The sequence below is a fragment of the Ctenocephalides felis genome, unplaced genomic scaffold (assembly GCF_003426905.1).
Source record: "Ctenocephalides felis isolate EL2017-DRISC unplaced genomic scaffold, ASM342690v1 CF-g0.4_SCAFFOLD_03572, whole genome shotgun sequence".
NCBI lineage: Eukaryota > Metazoa > Arthropoda > Insecta > Siphonaptera > Pulicidae > Ctenocephalides > Ctenocephalides felis.
Genome location: NW_020539726.1, coordinates 34882176 through 34902742, shown reverse-complemented (window position 1 = coordinate 34902742; position 20567 = coordinate 34882176). Strand labels below are relative to the sequence as shown.

The 20567-nt window shown below is 28.5% G+C and overlaps 1 protein-coding gene across 3 annotated transcripts in view; it reads right to left on the bottom strand.

Moving 5' to 3' along the window:
* LOC113387684 (putative 1-phosphatidylinositol 3-phosphate 5-kinase) overlaps positions 1-20567 on the bottom strand; it is an 80444-nt gene that overhangs the window by 39070 nt on the left and 20807 nt on the right. Inside the window, exons 1-2 of one of the 3 annotated variants that reach the window (XM_026625044.1) lie at positions 5389-5514; positions 3643-4008 (exon numbers count right to left, since the gene is read on the bottom strand). The exons of the other annotated variants lie outside the window; for them this stretch is intronic. Of the exons in view, the coding sequence (XP_026480829.1) occupies positions 3643-4008; positions 5389-5494 (472 nt within the window). The 5' untranslated portion in view covers positions 5495-5514. Of the gene's footprint in view, positions 1-3642; positions 4009-5388; positions 5515-20567 lie in introns of those variants that run through there. 3 annotated transcript variants of the gene reach the window in all.

Genomic DNA, 20567 nt, shown 5'->3' with positions numbered 1-20567 from the left:
TCTCCTGGGTAAAAAAAAGATACCATATGTGTTAAATATTGTTCGGACGTATTTTCGTTTTATGATATTGGCCATTAAGGTGACAACCTTCAGGGCATTAAGCTTTACACGGAATGGTTGCCTGGTAAAGGGGATGGCGGAGTGTTTTAATTGAACTAGTCGCTTGCTTCTAAAAGTAAAGTCCGCGAAACAACATGTATAGTCAATAAATATATAATATATCTTCTTTCATTATAACTTAGTAACAAATCAGTGATTGTAATAAGAACTGCAACAAATACATAATACACAAATAAATCAGTTTTAATGATTTATCGAACAACCTGAATTATCGAAGGAGAGTTTTAACTAGTTGGTTTGATATTTAGCCTTGAAGCAAGTTACATGAACTTCTCGATATGTGCAAATAATTGACTTAATGAATAAAAAATAAATTAATTTATGAGTCATTATAAGTATTCCGAGTGGATTCATTGCACATAATTGAAAACGAACGAACACGTTAACTAGGAGTATTTTCTAAAAGCAAATTTTAAAAAATCAACAATTTATATAATTGAATCAGTTTCCGCAGGACTTTAATGGTTTAGTATGTTCATTAAGACCAAGTATAACTATCGTTATACCAAGTAAATTCTACTACTCTACTACTACTCTACTAAAAAACTACTCATTTTCTCAAACCTTGATAAATTTTTAAACTAATATCTTTCGAACAGTTTTCAATTTTTAAAATCGGTTCGGTAGCATGAGCTTTTATGTGGACGAAAGGTTTAACACTTTTTTTCAAAATACAAAGTAACGGCTCGTCGCACAAAACCGAGAAACGATAATCCTCATCGAGATACAACAAATGGTTTTTAAATTTCTGAAATCGGTTCAGGCGTTTTTGAGTAAACGTCGATGAAAGTTCTAATTTTGACAAATGCCAAAAAGACCATACTAATTTTTGAAAACTTTGACAAATTTTTAAAGCTAAAGGAGTTGTCGTAGGGCCGTAATATTTTAGTATGATCTAGAAGACTATGGTATCTACCGTCAAAAAATAATAATAAAAATCGTCGAAAAAAATTTTTTAACACCTTATTACAAGAAAACGGCCCGGCCGATCTCTACCAAAACTAATTAGGTCGGTTCCCAACCAATATCTTTCGAACGATTTTTGAATTTTCAAAATCGATTCAGAACTGCGGGCTAAAACGTGGACGAAAAACTTTTCACTTTTCTGCAATTTGCAAAGAAACGGCCCGGCTGATCGCCGCAGAAACGCTAGTCCTCGTCGAAATACATCGAATGGCTTTTAAATTTTTGAAATCGGTCTAGCCGTTTCTGAGAAATCGTCGATTTATGACAAAAAATCTGTTCACAAACACGCGCACACACACACACACACAGACACACACACATACTTTTTCCAAATTTGGTCTCATTTGATTCGGAATGGCTTGAAACGTCGAGAAAACATAAAATTAGCGAATTGGATTTTTTGATGAAAACATAAACTTCTCCTTCGGGAAGTTAATAAATTTTTTACAGATATCTTGCAATGGCTTAGGTGTGAATTTTACCACTTACTTGTCTCATAACAGGTTCCAAAGAAAAAAATCTGCCTTCGACTCGTTGGTATACAATTGCACATTGCAAAAGTAAAATTTTAGGGTCACGAATTCTCGATCGCATTTCCCGGTGAGAAGCATTTTTGCTGCAAGCAACGCCGCTGACAATCTCGCAATCACTTTGGCACCTCCAGGAACTTTCTTGAATTGCACGTATTGGCGAATGTCCTGAGTTTCTTCGAAATCTTCAGACTCCTCTACAAAAAAACAAAAGAGAATTTTGTAATACTCCAGTTCAGTCAATGGGGCGTTTTGGGTATGAATTTTTTTACTGTGCTCCAATTTGCATAAAATTTTGGAACTATGTTCATCTTACTCTCAAGTTCACAAGTGAACTTCAGAAAAATTATAAAGTGGTTTTAGTATGGAAGACCAATATAATGCAAATACTTCTATACTCCGGTTAATGGAGCGTTTTGGGTCTAATTTTTTTACTGTGCTCCAAATTGCAAAAAATTTGGAATTAGGTTCATCTTGTTCTTAAGTTCTAAAGTGAATACAATTTGTACTGACACCCTTCTCAGTGGTGTTTTTTTTTCTCAAGATAACGTCGGATATTGATAGAATAACTAATTGCAAGACAAAAATGTTTTATAAAGTTTTTCCAGAAAAAAACAAGTACTTTTGAAGTTACTGGCTTGTTAAAAATTCATATATTTTTGGCGTTTTTCTACGTTTTTTGGCAAATTTCTCCAGAAATATACATTTTATCAAAAATCATGTAATGAACAAATTATGCCAATTAAAATCTTAATAAATTAGTGCTTTATAAAGTGTTCTAATAACAACATTAAGCAAGATATGAAGGAGCAAAGTCGTTTTTTTATTTTATTCAAAATTTATTGTTGTATTTAAAGCCATCTAGCGGCGAGGTGTTACATTTTATATATTCCATGGGGTTTTAAAGTGCTTAAAATAAGCTTTAAAATGAGTACTGCTAAGGGTCTTCTGCGTGTAAAATGAGTGAGCTATCATGCAAATAAAAAATATATCTATCTTCTTTTTTTAGTATCTCTATGTTCTTCTTTCTATTACCTCTATTATTTTCCTATACTCTCTCTCTCTCTCTCTCTCTCTGTCTATTATCTCCATTTCTATCTCTATCCCCTTTTCTTTGTAAAATTTCATTTAATTATTTTCATCTAACTTTCTACACTTTTCTATACTCTCTCTTTCTATTTGTATATTATACATATCTCTTTATCTACCTATCTCTATCACTTTTTTATCATATTTTATGGTCTTTATTAATTTTCTACACTTTTCTACGCTCCCTTTCAATTTGTCTATCTCTATCCCTTTCTTTATCCAATTCTTTTGTATTATTTCAGATATTCTCTGGTACAAATGTTTACCCAGGTGCGTTTAGACTGAAGCACTTTTCCAATTTTGTAAAAATATTCAAAAATGTGAAAATGCCGCCAAGCTAAGCACAGTATAAGTGAAAATGTCGCACAGAATTATTTGCAAATGTGATTAGACTGTGACTTTACGGAAGCACTTTTTCAGTTTTGTGCAAATTAGGCAACTTTTTTTTTGAAATTGAATTCGAAATGAAATGACTATTGTTAATGTTCTGGAGATATATTTATTTATAATTTATGATTTATATTTGCTCAGATATAACAAGATAGCAAAAATAACGAAAGTTACACTATTTGTAATAATATATTTGAATTTCTCGTTTAAAATTTCTCGTATATTTCATTACGGTACGGGAAGTTCCAGCAATTTGCCTTAAGGCACGATACCATACACCACTAGTTTTATTTTAAGCTAAATAATATATTAGAAAATACTTCAAAATTTTAAAAACGTTTTCTATCAATAAAATGGGTTTGGCAGATATCGGTGGGATTAACCCTCTCCCCACCAGGCGGTGTGCAAATTGTTTTAACTTCTGAACTTAAGAGTAATTTTCTCCGATTTCCAAAATTTCATGCAAATTGGAGCACAGTACAAAAAAATTCAGAAGTTACACCCTTTTTCCATCAAATACATTATAAGTTTTAATTTCTTTTCCTACCTGGTCGAATGGTTTCAACAATTTCATCGCACAAACGCTTCACAGTTTCGGCCCATTGGTCGTAGGATAGGCGAGCCGCGCCCAAAAGTTGAGCCAAAAGAGCATCCTCGTGCCTTTTGTAAGATTGCCATAAGGCGATTTCGGTTTCGGTGCTTTGAGATTTTTCCGGTAAACCCGGATTTGTTGATATTGATCCTACTGAAGAGCGATCTGCTGGGACAATTGGTACTTGGGCCACATCTGGACTTTCCAAATCGCTTACGTAATCTGTTGAAGTCGCTGATGGTCTTGATAAATAAACTGAATGTCCTTGCACGTCTAAGTCCAAACAAAAAGTTGAAGTCGATAGAGGAAGATTTCCTCTACCTGAAATATGAAAAGTATATGAATGGATAAATGAAATAAATGAAATAAACTGAAATGAAATAACAAATAATAATAGTCGTATTGGAATATTTGACTGTCTTAACAATAACCGAGAAAAAATTGAGAATTATAATGAAATAAAAATAATAGATTCTTTAAAAATACAATATAATTTAACAACATAGTCAATTTCCAAAAGTCACTCTAATTCTATACTCACTAGGGTTTATACAAAAACCGACATTTCAGAAAACCGGTATTCGAATTTTAATTTTACTAAAAAAACGGTTTTAACCGGTTTTCAAATTTTATATAGAAAATAAATTTTTGCTCGAATATTCTGTAATTTATCCGCAAATTTAATGTAATTCAGAGCAATATTTGACTGAATTTATTTATTGTTCAATTTTATAGATAGTAAACAAAATTATTTTAATTTTAATTAGTAGAACTAAAAAATAATAGTTTATCTTAATTAAATAATTTTGAAAGTAATTATTTGTTATTCATGCATCATTTTCACAAATAAGAATAAAAATATTTTTATGATAGTGAAAGCAAAGTTTTCGAATAAATAAAAATATTAGGTTGTCAAATATCTCCCTTCCGCTTTTTTGCTTTTGGTTTATAATACAAAAAGGCGGAAGGGAGATATTTGACAACCTATACATTCTTAAATAAAAAAAAAATACTAGATACATGTTGATACATACTTGTTAATATCAATTTTAGTTTTGAAACAATTAAGCTAAACTTGTGTATTGTCTGTTCCGAACAATTTTAATTAATTAATTTTAAACATTCTAATTGTTTTTTTGTTTAATAAAATATGATTTCAAAAAACTGAGAACGTCTATCGAACTGCTATTTATGCATGTCCTTTAATCACTCACAAAATTTTCTGAAATAGAAAATACTCTCATACTTGCGACCAAATTATGCTTAATTGTTTTTAAAGCCTGATATAATAATTCTAAGTTTTTTGTTATTTAATTTGTGGCTTCTAGGGCTTAAAACTTTTTTTTTAAGTTTGAGTAAAGGAAGTTACTTCTTCAAGAAGAAGTCACACTGATTTAAATTAATATATACACTGGTATAAAAATCTAAATTAATATATACAAAACCATTCTGGGAACCATTGCAGATTGATAAGATATCAAATGCTTTTGAACCGATATGATTTCAAGAATCAAAACGCTTTCATATATCTTTTATATTTGGCTATATTTGTCATTTTCCATTTATACAGTGAAAACCGACCTTTTTCACTAAAAAACCGGTTTTCGAATTCCATAATTTTCGCCGAAAAACCGTTTTTTTAAACCGGTTTTTGAAAACCGACAAACCCCCACTAAGAACTGATTTTGTATATAAAATTACCTGTTTGGGTTTGAATAGCTGTTTCTGGTGTAGTTTCTTTAAATTTTGCTTGGTAAAGTAAGTGTTCTAAAAATTCAGTAGAATTTTCATCCGTCGGACATTCCATATATTCAGCATCCAACAAAGCTTGGCAAATCGCATGAGCTTGATTTCTAAAAAATAAAGTGAGATGTTTCTATACTGAATATTGACAACCATATGGTTGTTGTGCAGTCAGGCGTATTTCTCAGGTTGTCAGATAGAAACCAAACGTAGAAACCGCACAAATGTTTAAAAAAAACGATGTTAGATAACATGGTCTTTCTGACTCAGCTTCATAACATACAAGTGACGTTGCAGTTTATGTGTAAAACGTCTGAATGCACAGCAAATACATGACATTTTGACAGTATTCAGTACCATATTATATGGAAGATGGAGCGTAATAAATATCCGCAACACACACACACATACATAATTTTTTGTAAGGTATGCCGAAATTTTCAGAAACCTTTGAAACGTGAAGATACGTAAAAATTTTCATTTTCGATTTTTGGACGATTACAATAACTTGTAAATAAGAAGTTAAAGATGTATACATTTTCGAAGTTTTTATAAGAGTGTGAACTGCAAGATCATTCATTTACACTTTTACTCCGTATCTCCGTAACGGTTAGACCTGCTTTGCGCAAATACTTTTATAGTACTTTTTGACGTCAATATAAATCAAATGTTATTTGAATTTATAAAATCGGTTTATCCCTGCTCCCGAAATCCTAAACAAACACATCTATTTTTTGTAAGGTAGGTATGCAAAAATGTTCAGAAAGTTTTGAAACGTAAAAAAATGCTAAAAACTAATCAGCACGTCTTCTTATCAATAGGAATCGAATTTTATAAATTTGAAATTTTTGAATTATTCAAATAGATTGCTCTGTGTTCTCAAAAACGTTGACGAAAAATTGTATCCATACATACACACACACATCGATTTTTTCTGACGTATGCAAATATGTTCAGAAACCTTTGAAACGTAGAAACAAATATAAATTTCCAGTATCAATTTTTTTTGCGATTATAATCACTTACCCTACGGGAAGTTAAATATACATAAAGTTGAACTAATGTTATTTTCACAACTGTGCTATTTGGAGGTTAGTTTTTGAGCCATTGATAGTATCAAAACTGTAAACAAACCATCGAATAAACACTATAGGTTTAGCTTTTTGAAACATTCTAGACTACCAACACATTAAGAGTCAACATCAAGAAAACATGAATAATCAAAATAAAATAGATACATCAAGAAAACCAAATCTTCAACAAACTCTCAATTGCTCTCTCAAAGTAAAACTTCTTTGGCGCGATTAGAAGGTAAATCTGTGCAAATGCAACGGAAAAGCGTTACGCTCGAGTCGAGTGCCAATGATTCGTCATTCGCTCTCGATGAGATCATTTCTATACGAGTCGATTGTGATTGGTCGTCGTGTCGCGTGAGTATGATTGCTTTGATTGTATAGTAAAAATAATAAAACAAATGAAAAATCTGTGTCGTGTAAGAAACGCAAGTTTATTGAAGTAATTTGTATTAACAGTAGTTACTATATATTTGTAGAAAGAATGAGACTGAATCGCCAGCAAAAAAGTAAAAAAAATACAAGCAGTCAATGAATGTGTTAATTTTAATTTCATGAAGTTCTTCAAACACAATTATCACATGATGAGTAAAGTTGCGAAAATAATATTTGTTTAGGCGTTGTTTAACATAATCCACTGTGTAAACGAATATTATAAAAATTATTAACCACCAATTACATCATTTCTCTAATGAAGGTTCAAGTCCTAAATGCTAATTACAGTGACAAACCGATCATGGTCATATTTGAAGTATGACTTTAATTACATTATTGTTTTTAAATATTATACATATTTTCAATGCTATTATAAATATAAAATTCCTAATTTATCATTATATAAATGTTTATAATGGTTGACACTAATAAATGTGTGCATCACGAGCGTTACCATATTACTAATAAACATTATTCGAAATTGTTATGTGATGTATTTATTTTGACTTAAAAATGTTATCTTGTACAGTAGCAAATAAGTTTTACTTCAATCGCGTGTGAACCATACGCGCATTCTTTTTTTTTCATACAAGTACATTAATCAAATACCCTTTATCAAATGTTATAGTTACATACCTATTACCAGCTTTTTGCCGTTCAATTAGCCAATGAACAATATCAGTACCGAGCACTACGTCCACATAACATCGTAATCTGTAACGATGTTGAGAAAATGTTACACCAGTCCCTGGTCTAACCAATTCCTGGTACAAAGCTCGTAATGAAGCTGAAGATCGTAAGGCGTCTTTACGATCGGGATCACTTAAGGAAATATTGTACGCTGAATTACGAGATACACCAAATCTGTAAGTAAAATATATAAAATTTAATATCATTTTTGTGAATATATGTTTAGATTTAAATGCTACTACCTTTCTTCCTGGTAGCCTCCAGAAGTCTTTTTCTTAGGTCCGACGCTTACAGAACTTTCGCTGCTGCCGAATTTACTTTGCAAATCGACCTTTGTAATAAAAATTAACAATTATATATATATATATATATATATATATATATATATATATATATATACAACCTGTAAAGCTCTCATGTCAGCTGTTAATTCTGCTTCAATATTAGGCGAATGCAAATACGATAGAATAATTTTGCAGCAAAACGTACATACTTTTAAATCGCCTATAATAAAAATACAATTTGTGTCAACAAAATGCATTTTAAAACTAGTGGTGTATGGCATCGTGCCTTAAAGCAAATTGCTGGAACTTCCCGTACCGTAACAAAATGTTCGAGGAATATTGAATGTTTTCAAATATATTATTACAAATACTGTCTGCTATCTTATTATATCTGAGCAAATAAACTGTAAATCATAAATCATAAATCAATTTATCTCCAGAACATTAACAATTTCATTTCATTTCGAATTCAATTTCAAAAAAATAGTTGCCTAAATTGTTACACAAAACTGAAAAAGTGCTCCCGTATAGTCACAGTCTAAACGCATTTGCAAATAATTCTGTGCGACATTTTCACTTATACTGTGCTCAGATTGGCGGCATTTTCACATTTTTCAATAATTTTCACAAAATTGGAAAAGTTCTTCAGTACTTAAACAGTCTAAACGCACTTGGGAAAACATTTGTACCAGAGTGGCGCTTAGACTGTGCTTAGACTGGGTAATTTTTTGAATCCAAAATTACAAAAATATTTTATGGAAAATAAAAAAGATGTAATATTTTTTTATCTTCAAAAGCAATTGTTTTGTCAATACAAGCAGAAAGTTTTTTAGATCATTCAAAACGAACGTTTAGTTCACTTAGAAACTGCCATTTTTTGTACATTTAGCTCCGTATCTTTAAAACGGCTGGACCTGCCTTTGCCAAAAACTAATCACCACTTCTCCTATACATTACAAATTGAATGTTTTTTGAATCATTCAAATACGATACTCCGTTCTCTCAAAAACTCGATTTGTATTTTCTACATTCTTTGCTCCGTATCTCCGTAACTGCTGGACCTGCCTTTGCCAAAAACTAATCAGCACATCTCCCTATTAATAGGAATCGAAGGTTTTTTGAAACATTCAAATAGGTTGATCCGTGCGCCCAAGAACGTGGATGAAAAATTGTATATACACACACACCCATTTTTTTCTAAGGTATGCCAAAATGTTTAAAAACTTCTGAAACGTGAAAATACGCAAAAGCCCTACAGAAAGTTAAAAATATTAAAAATTGTGAGATACGAATCAAAATATACGTACACATACGCATACACAATAGACTTAAGATAGTATAAAAGTATTATAAAAAATAAGCATAATATCAGGGCGAGAATGATAACATTCTAGATCCTCCCCCCACGAAGTAATGTCTAACGGCGGTTTTTGTGGAAACCAGAGACAAAAGCAAAACGGAGGTTTTAGTCGGTATTATACGCAGGAAATATTGAATCCGACATACCCAGACAAAAAACCTAGTCTGGGATGCATAAACGCATTTCCTTCGCTATACAAAAAAAAACACACATACACACTTTAGACTTGCGATTTTCGGAAAGAAGAAGAGCTAATAGCAATAAGTAGGAGAAAATTATAATTAAGACAGATAATCATAGCATTCTAGATCCTCCCCCCATGAAGTAGCTAGATAAGCGGAAGTTTTAGTCGGTATTATACAGAAAAACCGCTTGGGATGCACAAAGGCATTTCATTAATTTTTCACACATACAATTTTTTCTAAAGTATGCCAAAACGTTCAGAAACCTTTGAAACGTGTATGTAGTATGTACGGATACAATATTTCGTCCAAGTTTTCGAAGAATGTCATACGCAAACAAGACTTTAATATACAAAACTGTACTAGTACCAATATGGAGCTACGGAATAGAATTATGGGGATGTGCAAGTGCATCAAACATAAAAATTATACAGCGTACCCAGAACAAAATATTAAGGGCAATGGTAGATGCGCCTTGGTACGTAACTAATGAGACCATGCAAAGGGACCTGGAAATTAAAACTGTAAATGAAATTATAAAGACCCGGAGCTGTTCTTATCACAACAAAATTGATGATCATTCGAACGCTGAAATACAAATTATCAACAAAATGGTTCAAACAAGAAGACTCAAGAAGAAATGGCCAAAGGACCTGCAATATTAAATTATATACAGACAGCTATAGAATAATTCTAGCAGAGGATCTCTTCAATGGAGGAGACCTCTAAACGCCAAATATAATTTATCACATAGGCTAATAGAAACTTTGTCTTCTGATTGTCTATTAAAAATAAATAAAATAAAAAAAAAAAAAAAAAGTTTTCGAAGAATCCAGAACAAATCAACCGATTTGAATGATTCAAAAAAAATTCGATTCCTATTGATGGGAAGACTTTCTGATTAGTTTTTGGGAAAGGCAGGTCCAGCCGTTTCGGAAATATGAAGCACAAAATGCAAATAATAAGGATTAAGTTTTTGTGAAAACGAAGTATCGATTAGAAAGATTCAAAAAACATTTTTTTTGTATTGACGGAATAGAGAATTGAGCAGAATTTTGCAAAGGCAGGTCCAACGGTTTCGGAGATGCCTAAAAAAATTGCCATATGATGTTCAAAAATCATGACCACAAATCATTATTATTGGTTCGTATACAAATATAATTATTGGTAGACAGGTAGACAGGTAGACAAGTAAACAATTAAATAGGTAGACAAGTAGATGATAGAAGGCTCTTTTGTCTGGGTATGTCGGACTCAATACGGAAACCGCCGTTAGGCATTACTTCGTGGGGGGAGGATCTAGAATGTCATTATTCTTGCACTGATTTTTCAATCATGAAAAGATTCTTTTTTGACGTTGATCCGTTTTCTAGGCTAAGTTTTCTGTCTAAAACGCCTGACTGTACAGCAACCACATAGCATTTCAACAGTTTTTGTACTATTTTATTTGAAAAAAGCTAAATTTTGCGGCAGAATCTGCCCTTCATTAATAAATATGTTCTTAGACGGTAGAGGGGTAGAAGGTAAAACTCATATGTACATATAAACAATGTATATATATATAAATAATATATATATATATATATATATATATATATAATGAATAAATAATCATTTCCATTTCTGGGTTTTAAATGTAATTTTTTGCAAAAAATATTAAAATTTCAGTAGAAACTTTAATGGCATTCAGTAGCCTTTATAAAATCTATGAACAAATTTCACACACATAAAGATAAAGAACAAATTGTATATTATAAATAAATAAATATCCGTTCTTTTCTATGACAAAAAATATATGTTTGTATATAACTTTATAAAAAATTATCGAATTTACGAAATAATTAAATTTATATCTCAATCAGAACGTATTTGTAAAATGAAATTTAATATTTAAAACTGTAAACTTTAGTTAGAATTATCATTAATTTTGATTTTTCTTAAATTATCAGAAATGTCTAACTAAAATTGAACATTTTACAAATTTCCAATATAACACATTTATTAAATTAATGATATATTTTTATTGACCATTAATTATTGTTATTCCTCAAATGTTTAATACAGGAAGTTCCAGCAATTGGCTTCAAGGTTGTTATTTAATTTTATTATATATATATATATATATATATATATATATATATATATATATATGAGATATTTATATTATTACCCTGACAATTAATTATTCGTCCAGGCAACTTTTGGTTACAGCAAGCTGCACAAAACACTTGACCACACAAACGACAATGATGTCTTCTTCGGAAAGTATTAAAAGGTTCTGTACAATCATAGCATTCATAACAAGCACTATCGGGCATCCAATATTGTCTTAGTTGTGTGGACTCGTAGGACTGCAAACCTTCCTGTGATAAAAATTAGATATATATATATATATATATATATAATTCATAAATATATATATATATATATATATATATATATAAATTAAAAAATATATATATATATATATATATATATTAGTAATAAAAAATTATATATTAATAAGATATATTATAAAGTGTCTTACAGAATTTTTTAGTGCAACAATATTTTTAACTCGCTTCAACACATTTATCAATCTTTGGCTTTTGCTGGTGTCTTCATATTGTATAGAGTTACTGCATCTATCATCCTCTACCTAAAACAAATTTTGTAATTTAATTTACACCAACATTTATGTATAATAAACCATGTTAGTTTTACATACCGATTTCTCCCTTTCACTAAAAGATATATCCTGAGACACATTATCCCCAGATGCATTTTCATCCAAAACATTTTGAGTTGAGCCACTTTGGCTACTCGAGGTACTTGGTGAATTGGAATTATTTTGAGTGGAACTTTTAACACCGAACCATCTTGTAAATAAACCACTAATTGTACTACTTTCTTCAGTTATAAACGGTCCAAATTCTGTTAACTTATTTGGAGAGTCGCATTTTTTATTCATTGTGCAATGTAAATATTGTGCAATTGGAAATTATAAAATTATGAATTTTATTAACACAGACACATATCACAGAATGTATTAATATTAAATAATACAGGGAGTAAGGAGTATATTAAAATCATTATATATTTGTTATGATAATAGATAAATTGTATAAATAATATATAAATTGTGTTTGCACATAACCTTATACAATGGCTGTCATTTTGACTTTTGAGTGACAGGAGGAATAGAAGTGAAGTTATGCGCAAAATGGCGTAAAGTAATGGCGCGCGAAATTTGAATTTGAAATTTGAAATTTGAAATTTGAAATTAACAAATATTGTGCAATTGAAAATTACATTAACGCAGATACATATCACAGATTGTATTAACATTAATTAATATAGGGAGTAAGGAATATATTAAAATTATTATATATTTGTTATGATAATAGATAAATTGGATAAATAATATATATTTGTGTTTGAAATCACATACAATGGCTGCCATTTTGACTTTTGAGTGACAGAACGAATAGGAGTGAAGTTGTGCGCAAAATGGCGTAAAGTAATGGCGCGCGAGATTTAAACTTGAAATTTGAAATTTACAAATAATGTGCAATTAAAAATTATATTAACACAGACATATATCACAGAATATATTGACATTAATAAATACGAGGAAAAAGGAATATATTAAAATTATTATATATTAGTTGTAATAATAGATAAATTGTGTAAGTAATACATATTTATGTTTGCAATCACATAACCTGTGGCTGCCATTTTGACTTTTAATATTTCTTTGAATTGGATTGTTAAGTTAATATAAAACAATCTAAAAGTATAAATTTACCAAATAAATTAGCGTATTTGTCTATAATGAATAAAAATAACATAATTAAATTTGCACTAAAGCATAGAAACGAAAAACAAATATATATTAACTTTATATAAAAACGTAAACTTATGTTATTTCTGTAATTTTGTAATTGAAACATCTTCAAATCCTCCAGATTTTTAAAAAACTAGTGGTGTATCGCATCGTGTCTTGAGGAAAATTGCTGGAACTTCCCGTACCGTAATGAAATATTCGAGAAATTTCAAACGTTTTCGAATATATTATTACAAATACTGTAAGTTTAATAATTTCTGCTATCTTGTTATATCTGAGCATATCAAATGTAAATCATAAATTATAAATCAATTTATCTCCAGAACATTAACAATCGTCATTTCAATTTAAAAAAAAATAGTTGCCTAATTTACACAAAATTGAAAATTGCTCCCGTATAGTCACAGTCTAAACGCATTTGCAAATAATTCTGTGCGACATTTTCACTTATACTGTGCTTAGCTTGGCGGCATTTTCACCTTTTTTGATACATAATAAACAGTCTAAACGCACTTGGGTAAACATTTGCACCAGAGTGGCGCTTAGACCGTGCTCAGCCTGGGTAATTTTTTGAATTTTTAATCCAAAATTATAAAAATATTTTTTGAAAAAAAAAATTAAAAACAATTTTTTTTTCCAAAAGCAATTATTTAGTTAAAACAAGCAGACAGTTCTTTGAATCATTTAAATCGGACGCTTAGTTCTCTCAAAAACTGCCATTTTTTTAACATTTAGCTCTGTATCTCCAAAACAGCTGAGCCTGCCTTTGCCAAAAACTAATAAACACTTCTCCCAATCACTACAAATTGAATGATTTTTAGATAATTCAAATCCGATACTCCGTTCTCTCAAAAACTCGATTTGTATTTTCTGCACTCTTTGCTCCGTATCTCCGTAACGGCTGCACCTGCCTTTGTCAAAAACAAATCAGCACATCTCTCTATCAATAGGAATCGAATGGTAAATGAATCATTCAAATCGGTTGATCCTTGCGCCCAAAAACGGGAACTAAAATGTATCCATACATACACTCACACTCACAAACACACATTCATTAGTTTTCTGAGGTATGCCCTTTAAAAATGTTCAGAAACCTTCAAAACGTCGAGAAATGGAAAGAATTTCATTTTCGATTTTCGGCCCATTACTATAACTACCCTATGGGAAGTTAATAAATAAAAAAGCAAAGAAATAAACAACAATATTTATTAAATTTGTATAAAAACGTAAACTTATGTTATTTCTGTAATTTTGTAATTAAAACAATTTAATATCAAAATTACACTCCAAATTTTTCTAAAAAAAATTAAATGCTATTATAATTTTTTTCTCGTTATTTCTTAATTTACACACATGATTTATTCAAGTTTTATAATATATATATATATATATATATATATATATATATATATAATATATATATATACATTATTTTCATATCTCAGACAAACAGAAGTGCCTGGTGTGAGAGATTAGGAAAAACAGTTTTCATATAATATATACATTTCATTTGACTATAATATCTATTTCATTAATATAATATCTATTACAATTAAAATATCTTTATATAACTCTTCAGTCTTCTTTGTCTTCAATTTCCTTATAATATTTTTATATTTTTCTTTTAAATTTGGTCTCAAACGATTCAGAATTACTTGAAACGTCCCGAAAACATAACTCTAGCAAAACGAAATTTCTCGTCAATTCTCCTATTGGAAAGTTAGTTAATACAAAAAAATTTAAATATTTATAACAAATTAAATAATTTATAATAAATTTATATCAATTAATATTATTATTACAATCTTGGCTTAATATTCAATTTTTTTACTCCCGCTTTCGTCTCACGAACTGTTACGGATTTAGCCGAACCGTTTGCTTGGAAAACGTTCGAAAATTGAATTTCTTATTTCACATTTCGATCAGTACTATGTGCTCACGTCCAGTAATAACTTTGAAAAATCTTATTTAAAGAAAATTTTAATTAGTAATTTTTTAAAATTGTACTAATACTAATGGAATTAGTATAAGTGAAGTGCTAGAATTTTTTTTATAATTTTTTTTTGTGTTTGACAAGTTTTGTGGTGAGTTTTTCTGGTGCTAACAAACCTACTGGACTAACAAGGCATGATAATAATTGTAAAAAAAAATATAAAAAAAATATTTTGTAATATGTAACTACATGTATATAAAATTTTAATATATGTCTTCCAATCGAATATTTTTTCATATAAGTGAAACATTCCATAATTATTAAGGAAATTAATTCTATAATTATTGAGGTAATCAAAAGTTGCTATCGTAATTTTTGTTATACTTTGTTAGCAATTTCATAAAAATTTTGAACTAAAATAATATTATTAAAGCGCTGCATATACCCCAAAAATGTAATATATACAAAATCCAAATTTATTTTACTATTAATGAATTGTACTTTTAAATTGTTGTTTATACTGGTACTAATTTATTACAAATTTTTCTTGAAGCTTTTAGAACACTTTTAGAAATTCCATAAAAAAAATTGGGCAAAAATAATAATATATAATAAAAATAATATTATGAAAGTGCAGTTTACAGCAGAAATTAAGTATTAAAATAGCAGAAATAATTCCATTTTGAGTTTTTGAAAATTTCTACAATATATCATTTGTAACAAAAATATTTTTCCTAAACAATTTTTATAATACTAAGGTTATATATTTGTATACATTTTTATAAGTAATATTAAATCAAGATTTAATAAAGCTAGATATTTTTTTTTAAATATTGATTTCAACTAATTATAAATTCATATTCCACAAAATTTATTATTACATATATATCATATGTTCTTGAAAACTTTCTGAGTATATAAAATATTATTATATAAAGAGTAATTATAATTATAAAAAAAAATTTAAAAAAAAAATCATTTATGATATATAAGTTTTGAATAAAGTATTTTTATTAAATAGTAAAAAGTACGTTTTTATGCTCAAAATGTTTTTTAACAACAATTTCTGCAAGGTTTACTGAACATAATAAAATTTTGTGTTAATTCTATTCTAATAAACATTCATACATATATTTTAATTAATAAAATATTAAAATAAAAATCATTTTCAAAAAAAGTTTTAATATAGCGCAATATATGTAGGCATAAATAATAGTGTTTTTCTATGAATTTTGGCAAAAATATTTTTTTTGTATATATTTAACTAAATTATCTAATAAAATTGTCGTGGCCCAGGTGTAATTTTTCCTGATATTGTAGATTAATTTGTCAAACAAAAAATAATTAAATATTTATTCTATCTTTAAGAATTATAAAAAACCGCATTATAAAAATTGTGCTTAAAATTAGAGGCAATATGCATTTTTTTATAGCAATCAGAATACAGTATAATTCTAAGAGCTATTTGGCTTTTATTATTTGATATGAAAATTAATTTAATAATAAAATACCACTATTCAAAATTTGACTTGTCACATCACAAAAGCTACTTTTGGCACATGTTTTGACTATAATATTTTTTCAAACTTTGACGAATTTTTAAAATTAAACTACTTGTCGTAGGGCCGTAATATTTCAGTATGTTCTATAAGACCATGATATATATCGCCCAAAAAAGTTTCACAAAAATCAGCAGAATTATTATTTTAACAGTTCGGTAGATTTTTATCTAAAACTAATCAGTATCAATCCCAACCAATATCTTTTAAACTGTTTTTGAATTTTCAAAATCGATTCAGAACTGCAGGCTAAAACGTGGACGAAATTGTTTTTCTGCTATTTACAAAGAAACGGCTTGGCCGATTGTTGCACAAAACTGACAAACGATAGTCATCATCGAGATACATCGAATGGCTTTTAAATTTTTGAAATCGGCCCAGCCGTTTTCGAGAAAACGTCGATTTACGGCAAGAAATCTGTTCACACACATACATACTTTTCCCCTAAATTTGGTCTTATTCGATTCAGAATGGCTTGAAACGTCGAGAAAACATAAAATTAGCGAATCGGATTTTTTGATGAAAACATATTCTCCTTCGGGAAGTTAAAACATATTAAACGTTGAGCACATTTGACCCTCTGTTGAGGGCGCAAAGAACTAAAACGGTGTAAATCACATTTCCTCTGTTTATTTCATTTCTTCGAATAAAAATTGCATTATTTTCGACTTATAAATATTTTTTGCTCGGAATTTATTAGTCATCATTTCATTCAATTAAGTCTACTATAGTCTAAATGTGTGGGCCGTTTGATATTGACAAGCAATTAAGATATATTAATATACAAGGCGAATTTTTTTTCCACATTTACATTTGCATATGTGTGTAGAACTAGACAATAGATTGTAGAGTAATGAATGAAAATTAATTTTTCGTGTTAATGAAACTACAGTACACAGAACTATAAATCTTAATTTTATCGCGGATTTTATGTTTATGACTAACTTAAGATAGGAGACCATGATAATTTTTTTATAAATTGTCTAATTATAAGTAACTAGTGGTGTATGGCATCGTGGCTTAAGGTAAATTGCTGGAACTTCCTGTACCGAAAACTAAATTATTAAAAAAACAAATGTGTGTAATATTGTTGTCACTAAAATGATTTATTAAAGTTAAAAATTTCAGTTGAAAATAGACAACCGCCTGTATGACAAATATCTACTCAAATAATTTTGCTATATATTTAGCGGTTCATTTTTCTACTTTATAATAAATAACTCATTTGAAGAAATGTAAAAAAATGTACTAAATCAAAATACTAAAGTCCACATTTCAAGTACAAATTATGCAAAATTTTAATATCCAAACTACTAAATTTTATCTAGTTTTTATTAATGTCAACAAATTATAATGTCCAGAATCAAAATTAAAAATTAATCGAAAAAAACTAAAAAAATCTGTTCACACACACACACACACATACTTTTTCCAAATTTGGTCTCATTCGATTCAGAATGGCTTGAAACATCGGATTTTTTGATGAAAACATAAACTTCTCCTTCAGGAAGTTAAAAATGCCCTGAATCAAAATACTAAAGACCGTATTTTAAGTACGAATTAATCAAAATTTGAATATCCAAGTGCATATAACAGTTTGTACTATACTTTAGTAAATTTAATTTTAATTTTAATGTAAATAAATCATTACGCCCCAGAAGAAAATCAAAAGTTATTTGAAGAAAACTAAAAAAATGTACTAGGTCAAAGTATTGAAGTCCACATTTAAAGTACTAATTATTCAAAATTTTAATATCCAAGTATAATATAATAGTTTTTATCAAATTTTGGTAAATTTTATATAGTAATATTTGTAATAACAATCTTAGACAATTTTTGAGACAATTACATTATCTATAAACTTGTCTAACAATGTAAAACACTAAACAGAGTTTTTGAGTTCTAAAATTATAATTGAAGATAGACAATCGCTTCTGTGACCTGAAATTTTGTAAACAATTGGTATTCGCTTGAAGGTATATTTTTCAACTTTTTATTAGATAACTTCTAAATTATTTAATTTATTTAATAAAAATATTGGACAACTTTTTAGGTAATTGCTTTATCTACAAGTCTATATTAAAGTCTATCTAAAATTCAAATAGCTAAAAGTTTCAGAGGAAATTCGAAAATGACCATTTTAAGGACAACCCTAAATTATATATATATATATATATATATATATATATTATATGTTTGGACGTGACGTGATTTTGTGATTGCAAAAACTTATTCCAATTCTTATAAATATCTCACATCATCGGATGCAATTGTTTACATTATTTATATGTATATATATATATATATTTAGCATTATGAATCTAGTATAAATATACTTATCAGTTTCTGGGAAAAACTGATGACTGATTCAAACAATATTGCACGCGAAATATTTAGAAGGCTTTTTGCTTGTGCAAATTGCATTATTATCGGATTTTTTATCTGGGTTATTGCAACATCATTTATATATATATATATATATATATATATATATATATATAGAAGGTGAAATAATATGATAAAATTGTTCTTGGGCATCCATCCATTCATTTGTATGCACTGAAGATGGGTCAAATCAAGACCCGAAACGTATGTTTTCATAAGCATACACGATGAACCAAAAGTTTGTTTCACATATAGTTGCTATGTAATATTAGTTTAAATTCTCATTATTTTATAAATTGTTCGTTATTAAAGTCTTTTGTATTTTGTATATAGATTTTGTTATAGACGTTTTTCTAATAATTTCAACAGAAGAAAATTCAAAATTTGACTCCAAACGTATAGAAAACATATATTTTTTTTAAATATGATTAAAATTTAGACATTCTTTTCATTAACTAGATGGGTAGATAAGCTTTTCTTTTCTGTAATTTTGATAGTATTCCAAAATATAATGAGTTAGATTTAAACAAAAAATTGCTGAATAAAATATCACTTTGAAATAATTTTGGAACATTTTTAGATTATGTTTAGTTTTTTCAAGGATTTTTATTTAGGAAACTTTCAGAAAGCTTAAATTTCGATTTCTTATGGATTTAGTAATCATATTTTTAAAGTCAAATAAAAATATAATATTTCTGGAATTTTTAAGAAAATCAATTCGTCGAATGAAAAAATAAATTAAATAAAGTATCAAACATTTCAAATATTCCTTACAATTTCTAGAGTTTGATCCATATTTTTGACACTAATTTTTACCCGTAGGGTAAGTTAAAGTAATCGCAAAAAATCGATAATGAAAATTTTTATATATCTTTACGTTTCAAGGCTTTCTGAACATTTTGGCATACAACCTTAGAAAAAATGAGTGTATGTTTGCGTTTGATGTTTGTGTGTATGTGTGTGGATAAAAATTTTTGTCGACGATTTTGGGAAAATTTTTGGAAAATTGCTTAAAAAAATGTTCAAAATTTTCCAAAAAATTAAAATATACCAAAAATCAATTTTATCAAAAAAGTCATATTTATTCAAAACAATTAAAATTTTTTAAAAATCTAGTTTTTTCAAAGTTTTGCAAAGTTTTTTTTATTAATTTAGTTTTCGGTACAGAAAGTTTCAGCAATTTGCCTTAAGCACGATGCCATGCACCACTAGGTTTCTAGAAAATTCTATCCAAAAAATATAATTAATATAATTATGATTTTTTTCTCCAACACGTGCCAATAAGTGTGCCACTTTGCAAGTATTTTCGCATAGAAATTCATTCATGACAGTTTATTGTTTGCTATTTTCAAAACCACTTTGATAAAATCTTTTGTACTTTGTCACAGTTCTCGGCGTATAGTCAGTGAT